The 24,979-nt window shown below is 39.0% G+C and overlaps 2 protein-coding genes and 1 long non-coding RNA gene across 8 annotated transcripts in view; 1 reads left to right on the top strand and 2 right to left on the bottom strand.

Annotated features, from left to right (window-relative positions):
• LOC123755884 (BBSome complex member BBS4) overlaps positions 1–16,543 on the top strand; it is a 56,683-nt gene extending 40,140 nt beyond the window's left edge. For all 6 annotated transcript variants that reach the window (XM_045738811.2, XM_045738812.2, XM_069300123.1 and 3 more), the window contains 3 exons: positions 9,187–9,270; positions 10,211–10,354; positions 15,525–16,543. In XM_045738811.2, the coding sequence (XP_045594767.1) occupies positions 9,187–9,270; positions 10,211–10,354; positions 15,525–15,836 (540 nt within the window). In that variant the 3' untranslated portion in view covers positions 15,837–16,543. The remainder of the gene's footprint in view (positions 1–9,186; positions 9,271–10,210; positions 10,355–15,524) is intronic.
• Positions 8,482–15,649, bottom strand: LOC123755886 (uncharacterized). The gene is made up of 3 exons (XR_006772578.2): positions 15,513–15,649; positions 14,617–14,802; positions 8,482–13,101 (listed from the first exon to the last, which is right to left on the bottom strand). It is a non-coding gene; the product is annotated as an uncharacterized lncRNA (long non-coding RNA).
• A 7,170-nt stretch (positions 16,544–23,713) lies between the features above and the next one.
• LOC123755887 (uncharacterized) overlaps positions 23,714–24,979 on the bottom strand; it is an 8,393-nt gene continuing 7,127 nt past the window's right edge. The window contains exons 2-3 of the mRNA XM_045738813.2: positions 24,162–24,288; positions 23,714–23,784 (exon numbers count right to left, since the gene is read on the bottom strand). The gene's annotated coding sequence lies outside the window, so the exon portion shown is untranslated. The remainder of the gene's footprint in view (positions 23,785–24,161; positions 24,289–24,979) is intronic.

Here is a 24,979-nt window from a genome sequence, read left to right as displayed (position 1 = left end):
CTGGGCTTTCAATAGATTATCATGGGCAAAGCGGTGGACTCTCTCTAGAATGTGTTGAAGGTTTTGAAGAAACTGGGGCACATTCTGATGCTCACTGAAGGTGGCATCTCTGAGAGAGTCTTTGAAAGCCTTAAGGGGAGTACGGCACTTACGGCCGTAGAGCATCTCATAAGGAGATACTCCTAGGGACTCATTGGGGAGACTTCTGAAAATACACATTATAAGGTCAATCTGCTTATCCCAATCCTTCGAGGTTTCACTACAAAACTTTTTCAAGAGTGCTTTGATGGTCTGATGACTACGTTCAAGAGAACCCTGTGAAGCAGGATGATAGGGGCTGGACAATACCTGTTTGATGTTGAACTCCTCCAGTGTCCTTTTGAAGAGATCACTGGTGAAGTTGGTGCCACAGTCACTTTGAATCTCCCTGGGAAATCCGTATTGAGTGAAGATCTTCAATAGATGTTTGATAACCGTAGCAGCCGTGATGTTCTTCACTGGAACTGCTATGGGAAATCTGGTGGTAGGACACAGGATGGTTAGGATGTAGGCGTTACCTGAACTGGTCCGAGGTAAAGGACCAACACAGTCTATTATGAGTCTGTGGAAAGGTTCCGCAGGCACCTGTATGGGAATCAGTGGTGCTCTGGGAATGGAGACGTTCGGTTTGCCTGCCATCTGACATGTATGACACTGTTTTACGTACTGTTTGACGTTATTTACCATACCTGGCCAGTAGTAGTCTTGACGAATCCCATGGTAAGTCTTGTTGAAGCCGTAGTGGGAGAATGCTCCGTGGGCCAGGTGTAGAATAGTGGGCCGCAGGCTGGTGGGAATCACAAGTTGTTCGATGTTGGCCCAATCGTCCTCCTCCTTCAGTTTACTGGGTCTATATCTGCGGTAGAGCAAGTCGTTCTCTAGGAAGAACCCAGGAATACTGTCGGGTTGAGTCTCAGCCTGGAAAAACAATGGTGTTAAAGTAAGATCTTCCCTCTGCAACTTACGGAACTCCAACTTGGTCAGATGCGGGGGTAGTTTCTGAGGGTCTTGAGGGACAGCGGTAGCAGTAGAGTCAGCTGGCTGTGGACGTGCGGCTTGTGCACGGGTGGTCACGAGAACCGGAGGAGAAACTTCATCACTCTCTTGAACCTCTGCTGGAACATACTCAAGAATAGGGTTACTTGGCACAGAGTTACACACCTGGGGTTTGTCCATGACGATCAGGTTGGTCGGTTGCAGGTCTTCTGCCAAGTCATTGCCTAGGAGAAGTTGCACTCCAGGCATGGGAAAAGGCTTTTCCCTGACGGCGACTTGGACTTCCCCGTTCACGTAGGGACAATCCAGGTGGACTCTGGCGAGAGGGTATGGAGTGGTAGCAGTGAGGTCAGTGATGAAGACGGTTTCTCCGGTGTAGACGATGTTGGGCACAGCCGACTTCAAGATGATCGATTGTAGAGCCGCTGTGTCCCTCAAGATCTTCAATTTGAAACGTCCCTCCGGATTTGAACCGTTGGCAGAGACAGTTCCAGTATACAGGTGGTTACTGAAAAGAGAAAGATCATTAACATCAACACCAACATTCATCACAGGCTTACCGGACTTAGGAGGAGTTGGTTTGGGTCGTTGTTGGTCAGTGGTTCCCTTGTATTGAGACTTACCACACTTGTCTATGGTATGTCCATAGAGTCTACAATACTTGCAGTACAGTTGTGAACCAGCTTGATCGGGGCTCACCTTCTCGTAACTGTACCACGACTTCTTACTGGAGGATGGTTCAGGTGTCAGCCGGTGGATGAGGCTGTAAGTGTCAGCCGACTTAGCACACTTCAGGTAGTCGGTTTCTTCTTTATCTGCTAAGTAGAGGCGGACAGGAGGCGGCACACGTCTCAAGAATTCTTCAACAAGCATCAGGTTGACGAGTTCTGTAAAAGTAGAGACATGTGCTGCTTCCAGCCATTTCATGAAATACCTCCGTTTCGTGTTAGCAAACTCGAGGAAGGTAGTGGTACTTGCCTTCAGGTGGTCACGGAATTTCCTTCTATAACTTTCAGTAGAGAGGAGGTAGGCGTCCAACACTGCTTGTTTCAGAGTGTAGTAGTCATTCTCAGACGCCAAAGTACTGAGTGTGACTGCAGCTCTACCTGTAAGATGGACTCTGAGAAGTGTGGCCCATTGGTTGACAGGCCAACTGAGTTGATTAGCAAGGGTTTCAAAGGTGGTGAAAAAAACATCAACTTCTGCTTCTACAAAGGATGGCATTAACTTACTTGCATGTGATATATTAAAACTGACGGGAAGATTGGCAGTAGCTTGCTGGCGTTGAGTGAAGTGTGAAGTTTCCAAGGAGATTTCGCGTTGACGACACTCTAGAGCCAGAGTCGCTTGTTGCTTGTCATGTTCGCGTTGTATTTCCAACTCGCGTTGTTTGGTTTCAAGCTGTACTCGTTCACGTTCACGGAGTAATGCGACCTCGCGTTCGTGTTCTTCTCTCCTCAAAGCAGCTTCGCGTTCTTGTTCGTCTCTCCTCAAAGCAGCTTCGCGTTCTTGTTCGTCTCTCCTCAAAGCAGCTTCGCGTTCTTGTTCGTCTCTCCTCAAAGCAGCCTCGCGTTCTCTGAGGGTGATTTCTCGTTCTTGTTCTTCCCTCCTTATGGCAGCTGTTCGTTCTTCAATCTTGGCCAGTTCTAGTTTGAGTTTCATCGTCGCCAAATCAGTTTTATCTGCAATATAGTAAGTTTCATGAGTTTCAGAGTCTATCTTACCTTGCTCTAAATAGTAATCCAGCAACAGGTTGTGTAGGTCGTTTTTGTTGGCTTGGTAGGGAACTTCTAGTTGATACTCATGTGCAAGAGTTTGTAATTCAGTCCTCTTGGCACGACTTAAAGTCCCTATTTCACCTGCTGGATTTGCACGGAAAGTTTGGAGACGAAACATGGTGAAATTAGCAAATAAAGGTACACGAATATTCAATAGTGAAATGTCAGAAACAGGACAACGTGGCAACTGGTACCTATCCTGTGTGATCTTTAACAATTAGCGTTAAGTGAAAGATATTAAATGATTAAATTAAATCAAGGGCGCAGGAAATCTTGTACCCGGTACTCATGTAAGAGAATAAGGGCAAGAAAATCCTACTAACAAATGAAACAAAGTTTCGAAAACAAATGAAACAGTTAAATGCCTCAAAAGTAAAATTGGTAGTCCAAGGATGTAGGCATACCTTGCCAAGTCTCTATAGGACATAAAGCAAGTTTTTCCCACTGAATTTAATATGATACTTACAGAATTAGCGAACTTTTGTGCTCTGAAAAAATAAGCTAATTCCCTACCGTTGTATGTATCATCATCTCTGACTGACGTGTAGGGGTGCGAGGTGTCAACTGGTGACGAGAACTGCTGCTGAGGTCCCAATTCAGCAACTAAAGTTCGAGCTAGAGGAACTATGGCCCTCTTTGTCCTCCTACAGTCAGATTGCAGAAGATTGGGTACTCTTGACCCGGGGCAGACCACAGTACCAGGGTACCAATATGATGATCTGTCAGAATGAGAAATATTCAAGGGACATAGATGGTAAATACGAGTAATAACATGGAGGGAGAGATGACCAATTAAGAGTATGACTGCGGCCTACAGTCACCACGTAATCCAAAGTTGTCTCACCTTCACTATATGTTACTCTCGTAATGCACAATACACCGCACCTTATAAAAAATGAAATTGAACATGAAAAATAGTAAAGCTACGTTAACAAAGTTAAATACGCTTACCATAAATTACCACTTGGCACCAGTACCTGAGTGAAGCTCCTAGGACAGGCCCCCATATAACTTGTGACGGTAACGCGTTGGTGTTCGGCTGTTTAAGGCTAGGGGTATGGCCTCGTCACAGAGTTATAAAAAAAAATAGAAAAACTGGAACTTCGTCTGTGGTAAGGTAAGGAGAAGACACACAAAACACAAGTAAACTTTAACAATGAAATTTTAATTACGTTAAATAAATCAAAACATGAATAAAATGCACAAACAAATTCTTATAATAAAATCAATCAAAATAATAAGAATAATTAGATGACACAATGAAAAGTTACGTTAAGGCAAAATAACAAGAAGTGCAACACAAAGTAAAATGGGAGGTGCTGGAATATTGGCTTAAAGCCACCACCTCTCTCAGTACACGCTAGAGTCTAGCTGGGAGGTGTGATGGCCACGAAAGCACTGAACATTCTGAGGACTGATGTTGGGGCGACCCCAGACATCAGGTAGTATGGGGGGCGAGTGCAGGTGCAGCCAGACCGGCGACCAATCAGCGCAGCCGGCAGCGATCAACATGTAGTTTGGTGATTTGGGTCCGAACAGGTGGCTGGCTGCATACGTTTTGCTCACCCTGGCAAGCCTTGCTGGTGTTGTTGCCATTGTTGGACATGTCTTCCATAGTCGTTTTATATAATTGTGACGACGTAATTATGGAGGGAAGAGCAGGCTCAATCTCTTGAAGGAGATTATCGTCACACTTTATTCTGTGTTGGTGTACGTAACACCTTATTAATATCTTTATTATACCCTTTTATCTGTTTGTATACTGTAATCATGTCGCCCTTTACTCTCACACCTTTCTAGAGGCTGTAAGTTAAGTTTTTAAATCATTCTTCATATAAGATGTTTCTTATTCCTGGGATTAACTTAATCTTTCTCTGTATATATTCAAGGGAATTTGTCATTCTATAATACTGCAATTAAGACAACTGCATGATCTAATCATCACTAACAAGAGCAAGTTAAAGCTGAAAAATAACTTAAGATGTCATTGCTAACACTTGAAATAAATCCTAGTATCGTATTCTTATTCTGCACATTTAGGCACTGACATTTGGGCTTAAGATTGCATATGAGACGTTGCCAAATATATAAGCAGCATTTAAAAATCTAAATAAGAAAGCCTTATCCCTTTAACTGCGCAACGCGCCCCCGGGTGTTTTTATTTTTCACGTTCCATTCAAAACTCCCGCGGCTACATGGGGTTCACATCAGCTTCCTCAGGGGTCTTGTAAGCAGACGCCATCTTAAAAAAAAATCATGGTCCACATTGCCGGGTGTCAGAGCCTCAGTAGTGAGTGAGCAACCAAGGCTGGCGCTCACAGCATGAGCGCACAGCACTGCTGTTCAGCGTGTGACCACACCATTGCCTAATATTGTCAAAATATATATATAATCTGTTTTATTTAGCAATGATAGTATTATAGAAGAGCCCGAGTGTGATAATGACTGGGTACAATGTTCAAATATCAGTGATTCAATGCTGTTCACGATGTTCACAGCGTTAGCCACAGCACCACAGCATTATTTCGTCCATCTAGGAATCTTCAAACTACTTTTTAGGTTCCTTTTCAAAATAAACTTGTGGTCAATTATTCATTTACAGGTATTAGTGACCAGGATTGTGGTTATAATGAGCGTTGTGCGTAGGAAGGAGAAATTTTGGTGAGGGAGGGAGGAAGGAAGAGAATTGAGGTAGCCTCACTGTGTGGCAGTAACTCTTATTTTGCTCACCATACTAGCTTCGTGGTTCGCTATGGGGAACACACATGTACATGGGTATATACAGTGTGTGTGGAATAGTGTAATAACAGCACCAGGAGTATGTTGTGAGGAGCTATTTTGGTGAGGGAGGTAACGTCGTAATCGTGGCGTCGTCTGCTGTGTGATTTGTCATGCAGTGTATGGTGGCCACTATACTGTTTGGACACAATACCGGCTTACTTGCATAGTTCTGGTAAATAAAACATGTAGATAGGTATATATAACATGTGTAAATTGTGTAATAAATACAATAACAGTATGGTGGGAGGAGCAATGTTGACGAGTAAGATGTTGGAGTGAGGGAGGGCTGGCTGGGTGTGGCTGCTCACACTCGCGGTGTTCTGATTGTTGACGGTGAATGTATATAGTGTGTGGCAGTGTAGAGTGTGTACATATGTTGTAAATATACATAAATGAACATGAAACATTGGTGGGAATAACTGTATGATTTGGAGGAGTAATGTTGGTGAATACAATGTTGGAGGAGTGAGGGAGGGCTGGCTGGGTGTGGTTGCTCACACTCTCGGTGTTCTGAATGTGTTGATGGTGAATGTATATAGTGTGTGACAGTGTATAGTCTGTAAATAGATTGTATATATACATAAATTAGCATGATTCATGGTAAATATGTGCAACATATGTGTACACAAGTGTCATGCATGTAACACAGTGTCTTCGGACAGTACGGATGTTTTACTGCCATAATATAGTGTACGTGTTCATTATACATAGGATTAGCATGTAAAAACAAATAAAATGTATTTGGAACTGTGCGCAAAAAATGTGCAAAAATATATTCGCGGCAACTTGCACGCCCCGCTCCGGGTGCCCCACCGGCCCCGGGTGCATACTGCTCTGGCGCACGGGGAATTATGACGTCACGGCCCACCTTTCGGACCCCATAGCAGCCAAAGAAAGTACAATTTCGAACTTGCGTTGCTATACCCATATACAGGGAGGGGATTTTGACACTTTCCGAGGAAAAAATAATTTTTTCCCAAGGTTTCATTTCCTACGCACTGGGGGGGATGTCATATTTATAGGCCGCGCATTTAATGGGTTAAAGTCAATGAACATTGCCTTTGTGTGACTATTACTGGAGTATAAATGAAACCTGAACATCGTGAAGTTCAGATGGAAACTTTGAGAGTACAATAGTTTACAACTTGATCACTGCATACAAGATCCTGAGGAAAACTGAAAAGTCGGACTAGGGAAAGACTACTTAAGACTACTTAAATTGAAAGGAGGTAGGACAAGGGAACCTTGTAAAATGGGGGAGGGGGTTATTTTGTGATTTATTACTTTCTTACTTTCATTTCATGTATGTTATTTAAAATTAGCAACACAGAACCAAAAATAATCTATATAAATAAAAATGGAAATGTTCGTTTGCTCAAAATCGCTAATCTCCGAAAGTTCTTCACCGATTGCTTTGAAATTTTCACACTACGTTCCATTCGCATCCGAGCAGGTTCTTATATACATACTATATAGATGTCAAGTCTGTGACGGTAAAAAAACATGCTTTTTCTGAAAAACTGTGTTTTTCATTGTTTTTCATGTGAATGAAATCTTCGAAACCTCTTTACCGATTGCTTTAAAATTTTGACACAATGTTGCATTCGAATAGGCACGTTTTTTTTATATATCTACTATATACATGCCTAACCTGTGACAGGAAAAAACATATTTTTTTAAAACAGCGTCGTCTGTTGGACGTAAGAGCAACACGCGTTGTAATCTCCGAAAGTTCTTCACCGATTGCTTTGAAATTTTGATACAACCTTGTATTCGAATAAGCGTATCTTTTTATATAAATACTATATAGATGCCACCCGCCTGACAGGTAGAAACATGCGTTTTTTGAAAAACAGCGCCATCTGTTGCACATAATGGCAACATGCACGCTATACTAAATATGTCACGAATTCCATTTCAATGTTTCCGATTGCATTGATAAATTTTATTTTTATAGATTTCAATTTATTTTATTTTTTTATCGAATTATTTTGTGTGACATTGTGTTCGAATTGAGCTGTCTTGTTTACCATACCGTTCATTTCATAAGTATAAGTAAAGATGCCACACCTGTGACAGATAAAACTATGCTTTTCTTGAAAAACGGCACCATCTGTTGCATGTAAGAGCAACACACACATGCTATACTAAATCTGTTATAATTCCATTTCAATGTTTCTGATTGCATTGATAAATTGAATTATCATAGATTTTGATTTATTTTTATTTTTATTTAATTATTTTGTGAATTGCGTTGGAATTGAGCTGTGTTGTTTACCATACCGTTCATTTCATGAGTATAGTTTATTTTTTTATTTTTTCATATTTTCATTTTATTTTTTAACTGTTTTTCTTATGTTTCAGTGATGGAAACATCAGATCACTTGATGTTCCCAATTTTCTGATGGGAACATCAGACCATTTGGGAAGGCATCAGACGAAAGAGTGGGGAATGGTGGGGATGACGAGGGGACGGAAGTGAGAGATGGTGGGAAGGACGAGTGGACAAGGGAGGGGGTAATGGTGGGGAAGGACGAGGGGGATGGGGGAGTTTGAGATGGTGGGGATGAGGGGATGGGGGGAATGGAGAATGGTGGGGAGGACAAAAGGACAGGGAAGTGGGGCATGGTGGGAAGGAAGAGGGAATGGTGGAGTGGGGAATGGTTGGGAGGCCGAGGAGACGGGTGGGCGGGGGAATGGTGGAGAGGACTGGGGGACACGGAAGGTTGCTTTGGCTCAGCAACGCACAGGCGTTACTGAGCCACAGCAACGTGTGGCTGGGTACTTCTAGTAAGGTATATAAAAATGCACTTCAAATACACAAAGGATTTGTGAAGCGAATGACTACATACAAACTGTTTTGAACTTCGGGACTCAAATAAACCAATGAGATGTGATATATTTATTTTAAAAACACATGAAATGAAATACTGTACAATACAACATGGAATAAATTTAACATCTTACCAGAATAACTGAACCTTTTCAATCTCTTGAGAAACTGAGAGAAACAACCTACCAAAAGTGAGGTGGGTGTGCCTCATGAGCACAACCACACCACCTCTCAGCCAAGTCCAGCTCCTCTCTGGGGGTGTTAGACGAGTGCAGCTACGCACGCACCAAGTATACTTTCGTGAACATACAAACATTCTCTTGGACACAACTTAATGTACTTGCAAACACTAGCACGTTAAATGTAAAAATTAACATTGGCAAAAAATATAATGCACTGATACTTCAATAAGTAAACAAAACATTAATTCAAATAAAAGATAACATTACATACCAGTCATTACAACATGGGTGGAATCTGGATGCACAGTTTAGTCATAAAGATGTTAGAAAATTCTCAAATTTGCTTGCATTCATCTTTTTGTTATTTACAAATTCCAGTTATTTCAACTGATCAGTCACTTCTAGTTTTTCTCAGTTTACACAGAGGTTCCTTCTCTTTCTATAACAATTAGGCCACTGGACTTTACTTTTGTCAACATTCCTTTTTAGCAGTCTTCCCACATTATCAAAACTTTTAGTCATTCCATATGTGCACTATATCTGGCATCAGGTATTCCAAATTTATCTTTACTTACAGGAGGGTGCTGTAAAAATGCTAAATGAATTTGAAGTAAGAATGGTCAGGTTCCGACAGGCTACTGGAGCAGATCTTGACACTGAGGTATGTTATTCAGGGGTGTAAGTTCACTTATTTTATACAGATTCTAGAATATGTGAGAGGTCAGTGAGGGCCAGTGCTACTTCTACAATTTCTTCCATCGTTACAACTATTTCATCAGCTGCTCTTTATGAATATGCCATGTGTATGCCTAGTACAACTATCAATACTATTCATGTAGTTACTATTGCCACCATTACTTCCTCTTCTACTGCCAATGCTGTTATTGCTCTTTCTGCTAGTACTGTCACAACTACAACAATTGTAGCTATATTCCTACTATTGCTACTTTCATTGCTGCTACTTCCATAGCTACTTCTTCAATAGTTTTTACCTCCACTGATATTACTTCTGCTGCTTCTACTTTCACTGATGTTACTAACAAAGCAACTGGGTCATATGTACTCATTTCAGCTCACCTGAAAGTCATACACACTTCATGCATATGTACATGCTTCACATGATTTTGCATCATACTGATAACTTTACAGCTTTAGGACACATAACTTTGCATTAATTTTTGCTAATGTTTGTGTTTATAATTTTCTGTGTAAGCAATATGGCAGTTACAATGACTTGTATAAACAGAGTTTGTGTCTATAAACAGAGTTCTGTGTCTCATACCATGTGATCCCCTCTACCCACAAGGATAAAGCAACATGTAGTAACATCAAATTGGCCATTATATTGGAAATATGACACTTCAGCCAAAAAAGACAAAAGGATTATCTTATAAGAGCTCTAGACTAGGTGGGTATGAACCGAGAGGTACATTTAATTCCTCATAGCTAAAGAGTGAAGAAATGCAAATGCTTAGGGAAGCTACTGTGGTTGAGTTCAGAAATGAACATTTAATTATACTTGATGCTCTATTTTTCCTAATCTATTTTCTTCCACATTATATTAATCTTTACTATAGAATTATTTGTTGGTCATTCAACAGGTAATTGAAAATGGAGCCAAATTAGCATCACTCCTAGGTGTAGATGGATCAGTGTTTCGTAAAAAAACTAATCGAACAAGACTTGATGCACAGGATGAAATGGTGCTCTTAGAAAAGACTACTACAGTTAATGATGTATTAAAGGTAAGCATTAAATTCCATTGGTTATCTAATTTCCTTTTCTGATGAGGATTGTTTCCCATCTTGATTATAATTTTAGTATTCCTGGAAGGGAGAAAACTAAAATGCTTTGTTTTTACTATGATTATACAGTACATAATACATATGAAGCACTAGAATAGAATTTCACACTTGTACAACTAGAGAATGAAAAACAAAATAAATAATAAACAAGAGTTAACGCTGGTGGTGACTTTCACCATAACTCATGTAAAGCCATTTAGCCTAGGATGGCTCACAACAGAGAAAAAGTTGCATAAATACTTTATACGCAAAGAATAGAGAAAAATCAATTAGTAAATGCATAGTACAGTACAGGAAGAACATTGGACATCACAAACAGGAGAACAGTTTTTTGACTTTGCATAATCCTCTTTCATATAGCGTGTGACAGATCCCACTTTTGATCTTGTACTCACCTAATTGTGTTTATGGGGGTTGAGCTTCAGCTCTTTGGTCTCATCTCTCAACTGTAAATCAACTGGTGTACAGCTTCCTGAGCCTATTTTGTTTTTTTTGTTTTTTTTGAGATATATACAAGAGTTGTTACATTCTTGTACAGCCACTAGTACGCGTAGCGTTTCGGGCAAGTCCTTAATCCTATGGTCCCTGGAATACGATCCCCTGCCGCGAAGAATCGTTTTTTCATCCAAGTACACATTTTACTGTTGCGTTAAACAGAGGCTACAGTTAAGGAATTGCGCCCAGTAAATCCTCCCCGGCCAGGATACGAACCCATGACATAGCGCTCGCGGAACGCCAGGCGAGTGTCTTACCACTACACCACGGAGACTAACCACTACACCACGGAGACTATTGGGCTCTATCATATCTACATTTGAAACTGTGTATGAAGTTGGCCTCCACCACATCACTTCTTAATGCATTCCATTTGTTAACTACTCTGGCACTGAAAAAGTTCTTTCTAATGTCTCTTTGGCTCATTTGGTACTCAGTTTCCATCTGTGTCCACTTGTGCGAGTACCATCCCATATTAAATAATGTCTTTATCTACCCTGCCTATTTATTCCCCTGAGAATTTTGTATGTGGTTATCTTGAGATGATTTCGGGGCTTAGCGTCCCCGCGGCCTGGTCCTCGACCAGGCCTTCTTTTTGTTAAACATTCCCAGGAAGCAGCCCGTAGCAGCTGTCTAACTCCCAGGTACCTATTTACTTCTAGGTGAACAGGAGCATCAGGATGAAGGAAACTTTGCCCATTTGTTTCCGCCTCCACCGGGGATTGAACCCGGAACCTTAGGACTACGAATCCCAAGTGATATCCACTCAGCTATCAGGCCCTGTAATAATCATATCTCCCCCTAACTCTTCTGCCTTTCAGCAACATGAGGTGCAATTCATATACTTTTCAACAACAAAACAAATACAAATATTTATTCAGGTAAAGTACATACATACAAGGTGAAATACAAAAGTTGATGGATTTATAGATAGAGCTAGTACATACAATGCCTAAAGCCACTATTACGCAAAGCGTTTCGGGCAGGAAAAACAGACTAAAACTTAATACTAATTGAGATTAAAGTATAAATTGTGTTGAGAAAAAATAAGAAAAAAATGAAAAAAAGGGGCAGGGGGAACATGGCAGAAAAAAAAGCAAAAATACAATTTGTTCAACAAACAGCATTGTTTAAAATTGTAGACATGGGTTGACATTTAGGGGTGAGGTAGATTACATTGAGTTAATTAGGTGGTACTTAGTTTTTATCTTAAAGTGGTTGGGAGAGGTACAGTCATTAACATAATTGGGAAGGTCATTCCACGTCCCTTGATTTGTAGAGCATTTATAGTTTGACTAAGTTGTACTCTTGGAATATCAAATTGGTATTTGTTTCTGGTGTGGTCCTCATGGGATCTGTTACAACCTTCTAGGAAGCTTTTAAGGTCAGGATTGACATTACAGTTCAGCATTTTATATATATAAAATACACATGAGAGGATGTGCAGTGACTTAATATCTAACATATTCAGAGATTTGAGTAAGGGTACCGAATGATGTCTGGGGCCAGAGTTAGATATTGTCCTAATAGCAGCTTTGTGTTGAGTAATTAGAGGACGTAAATGATTTTGGGTAGTAGAACCCCAAGCACAAATACCATAGTTGAGATAAGGATAGATGAGAGAGTAATAGAGTGCCACCAGGGCAGGGCGAGGTACATAATATCCGATCTTAGAAAGAATGCCAACAGTTTTTGAAACTTTTTTTGATATATTTAGAATGTGTCCCTGGAAATTCAGCTTGTGGTCAATGAGAACGCCAAGGAATTTGCCATATACTCTGTTACAAATTTGGGTATTGTTAATCCTGAGATTGATTTGATTTGAGGATTTATTGTCAAACAAAATATAGAAAGTTTTGTCAATATTGAGGGCGAGTTTGTTGGCAGTTAGCCAGTGATGGACTTTATTTAGCTCGGTATTCACTGTGACATTTAGAGCAAAGGGGTCAGGACTGTAGTAAATGAAAGTCGTGTCGTCAGCAAATAGAATTGGTTTTCTGTAACTCATACCTCTTACTTCTGGAACTAGTTTAGTGGCATACCTTTCAACCTTCTCCAGATTTGCCGTATACTTGACAAGGTATGGACTCCAGGCTGGAGCCGCGTACTCCAGAATTGGTCAGACATATATGGTATACAAGGTTGTTACTCTAGGTTGGGAAGAAGCTCGCCCCACATGTGACCACTATAACCTAAAATGGAAAAGAATACTAAAAACCCACATAAATGCCAGAATGGTGATTACTATGATTGCTTCTAAGGAGATTATCAATGAATGAGAGAGGAGGTGTAAAACATCTCCTTGAGGGAGCAAATAGGAGATCAAGACATTGAAGCATCATGGGATCATTTCACAATAATCATTGCAGAACTTGTACAAAAATATGTGCCAACAAGAAGAGTGAAACAAAAAAAAAAGATCAGATGGATAACATACAGTAATAAAAAGAACCACAACAACTAAGTTCAACATCTGGATAAAGTATCAGTTCTCTTGGTTATTTGGGTAAAGTATCAATCCTCTGTGTCAGGCATGTCAAACTGAGGGTTCCCCGAGGGCCATATGGGTCATATTTATGTTATGAGGGCCACACACGAAAACTAATTGAAGTCATTTAATAAAAATTATTGCAGAATAGTTTTTCTATTATATTATATACTGTATACCAAATTACAGTATCCTTTGTGTGGGCATCACGTGTGCTTGCACATGTGGCCTGCGAGCTGCATGTTTGACATGGCTGCTCTAGGTCATCTAGTTAAATTATCAATCCTCTAGGATACATATAAAGCAACATATAAAAGGGCATTGAATATAGCCACCCATGAAATCAACTCAGACAAAAGAAACTGTGAATGAAAACTTGTTAAAAATGTCAAGAAAGATCTCTTCTATACAAATATAGTAAACAAATTTAGAAATAAGTCACAGTATGACCCACCGAAAGATGATACTTTTCAAGTAATAAGTAATTAATTCTGACCAATTCCCATTTTCTGTAATTTGTATATTTTTTATATAAAAAGTCGTAATTTAAAACTCCAAATGTGTGCAGTGAGCCAGAATTCTGCTTAAAAATAACGCTCAAGAGTCATATTTCCGATAGACGACATATTTTGAAAACTGTAGGAGAATTTGGGCAAAATCTGACCAATTCCAGTTTTCACTAATCTGCATATTTTCGGTATTAAAGTTTGTAATTTAAAACTCCAAATATGTGCAATGAGCAAGAATTCCACTCAAAAATAATGTTCAAGAGTTATAAAACTTCATAACTTATCAGTACTTTAGTATTCACACAAGAGACTAGACAAAACCCAACACCCACACAATGTTTTATATTGTATATTAAACCATAACTAAAATCATGAACCACATCAAATATGCAGATGACACAAAGATCTACAGGAAAATGGGAAGCAAAAACAATATTGAGGCCTTGCAGATGACCTGTATGAATTCTACAAATAGTCTGAATACAGTACTAGAAAATGCTCTCCAGTATTGAAAAATGCAAGACCATGCATATTGGACATAAGAATATGAACCATAAGTAATGGTACTGTCTTCTCACAGACATAATAACATAGGATAAAAATCCACACTTGTGTATTTGTGAAATTTATGTAAAGAATATGCGCCAAGTCTTTTGTACTCTCCTGAGTGCTTTGTCAAGGTCTGAGTATGTGAATAAGATGAGACTTACATCTCCACGTCTGATGAGGCTGCTATCCTGGGTCCAGTCCTCATATCCTTCTTGACCTCCTGACCATGTCACTTCTATTTCCAATTGCCAATGTATCTGTGGAATTCTTCCACAGATTCTTCCCAGAATTGGAATTCTGTCTTCTATGGAATTATGGTCACATATCCTTTCTGTCATCCTGCTATTCTGAGAATTGGAGTTGTTATTAATAGCGATGTTCATCTGGATGCTATTCCCTCGTAACCCTCTGCATACCCAAAGGAAACGCGGCTAATGGGACTGCTTTTATTCATCCATTTATTGAGATCTAATTTTAATTCACTCGGAATCATTTTTCTAGTAAAGCTATCCTCAGAAGTAAAGCTTTGGTTGCCAGCAAAAGTATTCAGAGTATTTATTAGAACCCCTTTCACTATCCTTCTAGTTCTAATATTATTACTGTACTTTTATAGATTATTTCACACTTCTGAAAATCAATATTGTGATCCTTTTTCCAACTATGGTTTGCTACAGCACAGTTACCAGCCATGATTCTATATGCTTTCTTATGTTCTTCAATTCTGATCTCTCGTTTTTGCCCTGTTTTCCACACACAGACTTCATTATAATTTCTACAAGGTAATATATATAAACCCCTCCTGGATTTTTATCATCATCTACTCTATTCTTAGAATAAGGAGGGGGCTCTGCCCCCCAGAAAAGCATATGTTTGACCTTATAACTTTGATGCTTAAGGCACAGGTTTTCAAGGCTTTTACTTCCCCACCCAATAAAATCTATAAATGGATAATGGTAATGAATGAATGAGATTATAATAAAAATTATAATAATAATAATAAAATAAAAATGATAGTGATGAGAGGAAACAGTCTAGCATTTTAATCTAATGTAAATACCATTGCCTGCAGCCAGTTGACGAGTCCCTGTGCACGACTCCACCACCAGTGCCTGCAGTCTTGCCTGAACTTCACCTGCCTGAACTCCACCTGCCTGATATGGCTGATGGTGAAGATACTGCAGTCCTCATCCCACTTACACAGGAGCTCACACTGAATGAGCCCCCAGCTTTTGTTACTGATAGCAGCAATGCCAGAGGCAAATTTCTTGCTGCTGCTCGTCTGCAGTTTCAGGAAGAGGAATCAAAGGTTTCTGAAGTTGATGACAAGAAAGAAACTTCAAATAATGATCTTACAGAGGAATCAGATGATATATTTGATTAGGTTTTATTTAAATTTACACTGCTTATAGTAAATAATTTTTTAAACTTAAGCTTAAATTATATTTGAAAAATAGTATTTTTATATAATTATTTTTTCTCTTTTTATTACAGTACTTTCAAATTCCAATAAAGTCTTCTGATTCCTATTCCTGTAGTAATAATCTTGCATCTTTCTGGGTTAAAGTTCAGTACTGTATCTATTTCTTCGATCACATCTGGAGAATGTTAGTTCATCTTACAGTATATTGCAGTCCTCCTCTGTACTGATCCTGCTCATTACTTTAGCATCATTAAACATTTATATATCTGCTCTGATCCTGCTCATCAGCAAATATTTATGTGAATGGTTTTATTTCTTCTGTTGTTACAAATACCAGTATTGGGAACAGGATGAGCCATAATAAATGATGTATCACAAGGAATAGACCCTTGTTATACATCATTCATTACCTCTTTCCATTCTCATATCTTCCTTCTCACTGTGACTGTCACATTCATAAAAGATACTCTTTCACCTAACTAAATATCTTCTAGATGCACCAGCCTGCTCCTTTGGTTTGCATTGTATACAATACTAACTAGGATACACACAGAAATCACAATAACGTGATATATCAAATCAAGAAGTCCACAAGGGTCTTGATGAAGGTTCAGACCTATGCACCGAGTGTTCCCAGATACGCCTTAGTCAACTGTATCACAACATGGTAAAAGAATTGCAACCTGGAATGTTACTGCTCTCACAAGGATTTCAGTAGAAACCTCGGGATCCTTGTGAGGGCAGTAGCACTCCAGGTTGCAATTCTTTTACCATGTCGTGGTACAGTTGACTAAGGCGTATCTGGGAACATTCAGCGCATAGGTCCGAACCCTCATCAAGGCTCTCGTGGATTTGTTCACTAACTAGGATCTTCATACAGTGCTAAACTGTACTTTACTCTTATGATTATGGTACATTCAATATTTGGGTCAGTGCAGGTACCATGCTTTACAAAATATTCCCATCTATAACCTCTCGATGCAATTTTCATTTAGTCTGAAATCAAGTTTTGATGATTTCTCCGGTCATACTTCCATGATTTACTTGAAAATGATGGACTTGATTATGTTACATTTTCCAAAATGGAGATGTTGGGGAAGGGGTGGTGGAGAAGGGTGTAGAAAGTGGGGAAAAAAGAGGGAAGGTGAGAAAGGTGGAGATGAGAGGAGAGGAGAAGAGGGAGGGATAGGGTAAGAGAGAGACCCAAATGCTGCTGGGTACCCCATCTAATAAAGCAATATATTGTAATTGTGCATGGTTAATATGATGAACAAAGTATCTTGACCAGCAAATTGGTACTGCTTGAGGAACCTGCATTTAATTGTTGGCTAGTTGTGAATCATTTTGCAGAGTTTCTGCTGGTTGAACTTGAAATTAGAGATATACTTGAAATTAGAGGTATTGCACTCCCTGCAATACCTCAAATCTTACCTTACTGACAGGCTCCAGTATGTTTCTGTGAATAATTCAATTTCTCCCACCCTACCCATCAACATTGGTGTTCCTCAGGGCAGCATACTTGGCCCTCTCCTCTTTCTCATCTACATTAATGACCTTCCAAATGCCTCCCAACACCTCAAACCAATTCTATTTGCTGATGACACAACCTTCATTTACTCTAGTCCTGACCCCCTTGCTCTAAATGCCACAGTAAATACTGAGCTAAATAAAGTCCATCTTTGGCTAACTGCCAACAAACTCACCCTTAACTGACAAAACTTTCTATATTCTGTTTGGCAATAAATCCTCTAATCAAATAAATCTCAAAATAAACAATACCCAAATTTGTAACAAATTAGATGGCAAATTCCTTGGCGTTCTCATTGACCATAAGCTGAATTTCCAGGGACACATTCTAAATATATAAAAAAAGTTTCAAAAACTTTTGGCATTCTTTCTAAGATCAGATATTATGTACCCCGCCCTGCCCTGGTGACTCTATTACTCCCTCATCTATCCATATCTCAACTATGGTATTTGTGCTTGGGGTTCTACTACCCAAAATCATTTACGTCCTCTAATTACTCAACACAAAGCTGCTATTAGGACAATATCCAACTCTTGGCCCCAGACATCACTCGGTACCCCTACTCAAATCTCTGAATATGTTAGATATTAAGTCACTGCACATTCTCTCATGTGTATTATACATATATAAAATGCTGAACTGTAATGCCAATCCTGACCTCAAAAGCTTCATTGAAGGTTGTAACAGAACCCATGAGCACCACACCAGAAATAAATAGTTAAATCAAGGGACCCAGAATGTGGAATGACCTTCCCAACCATGTTAAAAGACTGTATCTCTCTCAACCAGTTTAAGATAAAAACGAAGCACTACCTAATAAATTCCCTGTAACCTACCTTACCCCTCTATTGTCAATCCATGTCTGTTTTTTTTTTAAACAACGCTGTTTGTTGACCTAATTGTATTTGTGCTGCTTTTTCAGCCATTTTCCCCCCTTTTTTATCTCTATTTTTATTTGTTCTCAACACATTTTATTCTTTATACTCAATTAGTATTAAGCTTTAGTCATTAATGTTTTTCATGCCTGAAACGCTTTGCGTAATGGTGGCTTTAGGCATTGTATGTACTAGCTCTATCTATAAATCCATCAATCTTTGTAAAATCTCTTGTATGCACCTTACCTAAATAAACATTTATTTATTCATTTACTTATTTATTTATTATTTATATTGCTTCACACTTATCCATTGTTATTTTTCTCCTAATCTCCCTCAAAGTAATATTCTTTGGCCAAGTCTAGATGTAGATAAAGTCCTTTAATATTTTCACCCCTGTTTTATATATAGTATAAGAAAGATAATTGGCACATTCCAAGTTATCTCTTTCCTATAACTACTCCAAAGTGTTCTCTATGGTTATATTATCACCAACCTCTCTAAGCATTCTTTTTGGTTATTGTCAAACATGTTAAAATGAACATAATCAGGCTGGTACTGTATAACCTTATTACAGGCACTCTGAAAGGATGTTTTCTCTACCTGACCCCAAACTATGTCTGGTATAAATTTGATTCCTTATTGAATATCCATGTAAATTTATCAATGTTCTCTTCACCCTAATGTCTACATCCTATTGAATCATCAGTACCTAATATAGCAGTTCTGTACTATAGTCCTATAGCAGCATAAATGGCACCTTGAGCTATGGGGACGGCAGTGAGATGGTATTTGGTAGAAGAGTCTGATATGTTATTTTACCATAGAATAAGTTAACTCATCATTGACATTTTTGTTTAGAATCATTGTGAGAGCTATGTCTTATCATGCTGAGATTCTAGTGCATATAACAGAGTACAGTATTAGTATGCCACATTCAGTATACAGTACTATGTACCCTTTAAACTTAAAAAGAATCAACTGTAATCAAAAGAACTTGCATTGACTTTTCTTTGATATGAGGTTATTTTAATTTATTCTGTATTATATATGCTTCAAGAAATACAAAAAATTCTCCATAATTATTACCACATTCCCAGTTTCATGGGATGGAACAGAATTTGATACTTAAAGATACTATACTTAGATACTTAAAATGATGCCCATCCATTCACTGACTTTGCAGTAAACGTCATTAACACTTTCGCGCTCTCCGCAAAGGTCACTCAGCCAACCGAATGTGCGCGCTGCGTTTTTATCGCTTAAGCGTAAAAACAAAAATGTGTATACTCTTTTTACTCTTCTGACTTTAGTTCTCATGCTACGTATTTCATTTTGGTACCAACGTGTTCGCAATAAAATTCTCTAGAACAACATCAGTAAAATAAGTCACGAAACATATAGGGATACCAGCACCAAATAAATAACTACGTAGATGACTCGCCGTGAGCGCCCATCAGCAACAAAATGTTTTTACTCTTGGGATTGTAATCACCTCCACACTTGTTCTACAGCGTTAATTTTGGTATCAATGGACTCGCAATGAAATTCCCAACACGGTGATATGAATATAAGCGTAGAATAATGATGCAGCCCGCCCGCAAGAGTGTGGGAAGTGGTGAAATTGTTACCCGGTATCGGTGACGGGACGACGCACTGCACTTTGAAAGTTTATACTTATTTCACTCTCATGACATTAATTTTCTATGTACGTCATTCATTTTTATGTCAATGTGTTCGCAATAGAATGTTCTATGTGCCCATAGGTAAAAAATATCAACAAAGCGTAAGTTAGAATAGCGACAAATATAAAACAACGCTGGAACATATCAGTGAGCGTCAAACACACACAAAATATTTTTACTTTTGTTATGTTTGTCAAGTTTGTACTTGTTGCACACAGTTATTTTTGGTTGTATATTGATCGGAATAAAATTCCCTAAACAGACATATGCATATAATACTTGATATGGGGGAAGAATTACCAGTATAAACGGCTAAAGTCACCCACCTGCAACCCGTTTGGGACAAAATACCATTTGATCGAAGTTATCCACACCTTTCATGAACTTATTGTACCATGCAGCCTAGTGGTGAGAAAGAGAGCCTCATAGCGCGCAGTTTGAAACAAACCCAAAGTAAATCGGATAAAAATTGAATTTTATACAAATATTTTAAAAGTAGACATAACTTTATGTCCACTATGCGTTTACGTTAGACGAAACCGAACGCGCCGGCGCGTCCAGATAGCGCGAAAGTGTTAAGCAGCCTGTCCTCTCAAGCATTCACAATGTCTCTAAAAAGTTGTACTAAATTGCCCGAACTTAACTTATACGAGGACCAACAAACAGAAAATGGGACATCATATTAATTTGACGAGCCACTGATTTTTAGTACAGTACATCAGTTCTTGGCCTTAGGAGATTTATACGTCAAAAATCCAATATACTGTACTCTTAATAACTGTAGGTAGTAACCAATTGATTGTAACCTATCCACCACTGCCCACTAGATGGGGGTTGAAATGCAAGATAAACATATCAACTATGACTAGCTCTCCACTTATGTCAGTTGCTTAATTTAGAAACTACTCATGATCAGTCTCGAGCTCATTGTTGATGAGATATGCATTAAATTTTGTAACTTGCTTAGCTAATTGAATTTTGGGGCTCAGTCCCTGAGCCCATTATGTGCCTCTAACCCTTTCTACTACTGCCAACAGGATGGGTAAGGGGGATGCATCACAAATAAACTAAACAAAATTATTCAAGAAGACTGGTTGCATGAAGAACCAGCACAATCATTCTCAACTGGTTCTTGACATTGATGTAAAGAGGATTATATTATTGTATCTTAAAATGTAAAAAATATGGTGTAAAGGGCCATTCTTTGATTTAAAATATATATAATAGATAATTATGAGCACTAATAATTTACACAACTACTGTTTCTTAAAATAGGTTTTAATTAGTTGTTACCTTAAAATGAGAGAAATAGTTTAATAAAGGAATATTATCTCTTGCACGAGTGTTTTACTTTTATATATAAATCTTGACCCCAACACAACACGTTTTCAGCATTTCAGTACAGTATAGTGACATCGAACTTAATGCAGTATATTTTACAGTTTTAATAAATGAAGGGGCATAAGCCTATATTTGAAGTACTGCACAGTATTTGCCAAATTCTTGTCCTGTTCCTCTATCAACTGCTCGCCCAACCGCTTGGGCGAGAGTGACGGTCTCGCTTCATGCAGGTCGAGACCGTCCAAGTGGTTCGGAACTATTCTTTTCCAAAGTCCACTACGGGCTCGCCATAACCCGTGCTACTTGGAACTTTTGTTCCAAGTTGCTTAATCTAAAACAACAATAACCCCATCCCATCCCGATTTCTTATCCTCATTTCTTCCAAGTGTGATATAATTCATAATGGCTTGGTGCTTTCTCCTGATTGTTCTCTTCCATCAATTGCCGTCTTCCATCCATACTTAACACCTGTCTCTAAGTTCATAGATTTCATGCACTCTCAACCCATGTAAATATTGTAATAGTTTTGTCTGCCTACCTCAAACAACTACAGTACTGTACTCAGAAAATCAAATAGGGCTCTCAGGTGACTGGAACCTGCGATCTGGGTACTCGCAGTCGCACACCTTACTCCTGCACCATGACGTGGTACCATGCACCACCACTAAGGGTCCAGGTAGTACAGTCAGGTTCGTTCTCCATGCACAATCGGGAATTCCAGGTTCGAATCCTGGGTAGGGTCAGTAATTCGGCCTTGGGGAGCTGGTCGGCTGAGCGGACAGCACGCTGGACTTCTGATCCTGTGGTCACGGGGTCGATCCCGGGCGCCGGCGAGAAACAATGGGCAGTTTCTTTCACCCTATGCCCCTGTTACCTAGCAGTAAAATAGGTACCCGAGTGTTAGTCAGCTGTCACGGGCTGCTTCCTGGGGGTGGAGGCCTGGTCAAGGACCGGGCCGCGGGGGACACTAAAGCCCCGAAATCATCTCAAGATAACCTCAAGATAGGAAGAGGAGGAGGACCTCGGTAAAAGCCCAAACGCGTATAAATACACTCTGGCTTCCTGTCCTCGACACAATGAATTAAAAAAAAAAAAGTTATACAACCTGGGACTCTACAGAATCCATTGGACGTCTGGAGGCTTCTGAAACCAGTCCAAGTCTTCATATAACCCCCATACAATGATGTAGGTAAAGTCCATCAGCCATATGCTCCAGCTTCAAATACACACAAATATCACACTAACGTGATATATATCTATAAGAAAATCATTTGAAGCAATGAGGCGACTCGAATCGAAACAGCGGTCAGGATACTCTCATCCCAGCTCGTCCTCTAAATAAAGACCCGTAGTCCATTCCATGCACCTACCAAACCCTCTGTTTATGAATGAAAAACGATTTACACAATACTCACAACTGATTTGCTTTGAACACTTCTGGAACAAGTGGTTCACCGACGAATTCTGTTCAAACTACAATGTTATAAATGCTTCACCCACATACTACAAATACAAATAATCGCCAACAGAACCTAAACACCTAACCTAAGCTATGCCTATATATGCACAATATGCTAATATATTATAATATTAATTTATATTTGAGAAAAATCCCGTTTGGAATGAACAACATGTTAACATTGATGAATGCATCTGTAGGGTTGACTGCTGGATGTAATGGACTTGAGTTGAGGACGGGTTGGTTACACAACTTGAGATTCCAATGAATCCATATGAAATTTGTATTAAAGAAATGAATCTACAGAAAATTTGGAGGCTTCCTACTGAAGCCAGTCCAAGTTTTACGTGTAACCCCCATATAACTTGGGTTAGTTTTATTATGTAATTATTTGTTTTGTTTAAAATAGAAAGATGCAAAATAAAATATTTCTTTTTAATTAATAGTATTTTTTACTAATATTTTTTGTATTTTAAACATTTATTTGCTCTTTTCAATATCAAATTACTTTGAATAATATTTGTTTAAATTACTTTTTTTTAATTTAGTCTATTAGTAATCTATTTATATTCTAAGGGTTAAATATCACAAATATCTATGAAAAAATTACACGGGTGGTTTAGATTAATTGAGACGTTTCTCTTTTTTATAATTATATGAACACTGTATTCACATAGTGCTTGCGGGGGTTGAGCTGTGGCTCTTTTGGCCCGCCGCTCAACTACACACACACACACACACACCCAGGAAGCAGCCCGTAACAACTGTCTAACTCCCAGGTACCTATTTACTGCTAGGTAACAGAGGCATCAGGGTGAAAGAAACTGCCTATTTGATTCCGCCATCGCCGGGCATAGAACCCCGGACCCAAGGATTACAAGTCCCGAGCGCTGTCCACTCAGCTGTCAGGCCAACTGGGGGCTTATTAGGGGAAAGTAAAAGTTATTCAATTTTCTTAAAAATTTATTTACAAAATGGTGAAGGAAAGGGCTGCAACTGGTCCAAGTTTCAGCATCACACCCTAAATAGAAAGGGAGAAAAAAAATACACAACGTATCATGCAACGAATTTTCAACTTTTTCAAAAACTCTCAGGGAACACATGTGTCAACTAAAATCATTTCTATAACACTCAGATATCACATTAGCATATAATAAAGGATTTCTTCAAGCAGTTTAATCAAAAAAGTGTTTAGTGCAATAATACAATTATTCAAAGTTCCCCTTCCAAAAATATGCAATATATAATGTTTATAAATATTTATAAAATCAATAAATGAACTTTGGACTAAAATGCCCTGATAGGTTTGTAGGACAAACTCTACATATAAGGTGTAATTTGCATGTAAATTGATTAATAAATGAAAGCTGTGACACCCTGAATTTGTAAATTACTTACCTATGTAAAATAAGATCAAAGTTTGGCCACCTGTAGCAGAGCTTGACGTCGACCGATTTCGTTCATAATTGGCACCCTTGCAGATAGGCATCCGCTCAGCAAGGTGTGCAAGTTCCATGCAAATCCCCTGATAACAAACGGGAAAAAAATATATATAATATATATATAATTATATATATAATATATATATATAATATAATATATATATAATATACTGTAACCCCGCAATTATCCGGGATTCAAACATCCGGAAAACGCCCTTATACGGCCAAAATCGTGATCGGATAAAGTTATCACAATATCCGGCCAAAATGGCCACAGGAACCGGATAAAAGCTGGTTTGGCCGGATGAAAATACGGCCATACCGTATTAATCCCGTCTGTGGCTCTAGACGCATGGTGGAGGAGGGGGGTGGGGTGGGTGGGTGGTGTTGGGAGGGTGGGAGGGGTGCGTCAGGAGGGACCACCTGGGTACAGGAATTACCAATAATTTTAGAACAATTAATCATAGCCAGAAACAAATGAAATAACTACTAGTAATTATGTAATAACAAATAAATAAGTTTCCTAAAAGCATTGTGCACAGGCTGAAGTTTCCTTCAAAAATATTGTGAATTTTTTTCCTCCTGGCGACCTACGTAACGCGCTATCCCAAGTGGACCCGTCCAACACTGGTCAACCCATGTGCGTCCGTCCCTCGTGTTATACACAGTGCTGCGCCATTAGTGAAATATTTTTTTAAATAACTTTTTTATTTTCATAGTAACTTTGAACATTTTTGGCCAAGACTATGTCTGGTAGCAGCATCAATCGTTCTG

Source organism: Procambarus clarkii, chromosome 43 (assembly GCF_040958095.1).
Source record: "Procambarus clarkii isolate CNS0578487 chromosome 43, FALCON_Pclarkii_2.0, whole genome shotgun sequence".
Lineage (NCBI taxonomy): Eukaryota > Metazoa > Arthropoda > Malacostraca > Decapoda > Cambaridae > Procambarus > Procambarus clarkii.
Note: the sequence above shows the minus strand (reverse complement) of the source record. Positions and strands in the feature narration are given on the sequence as shown.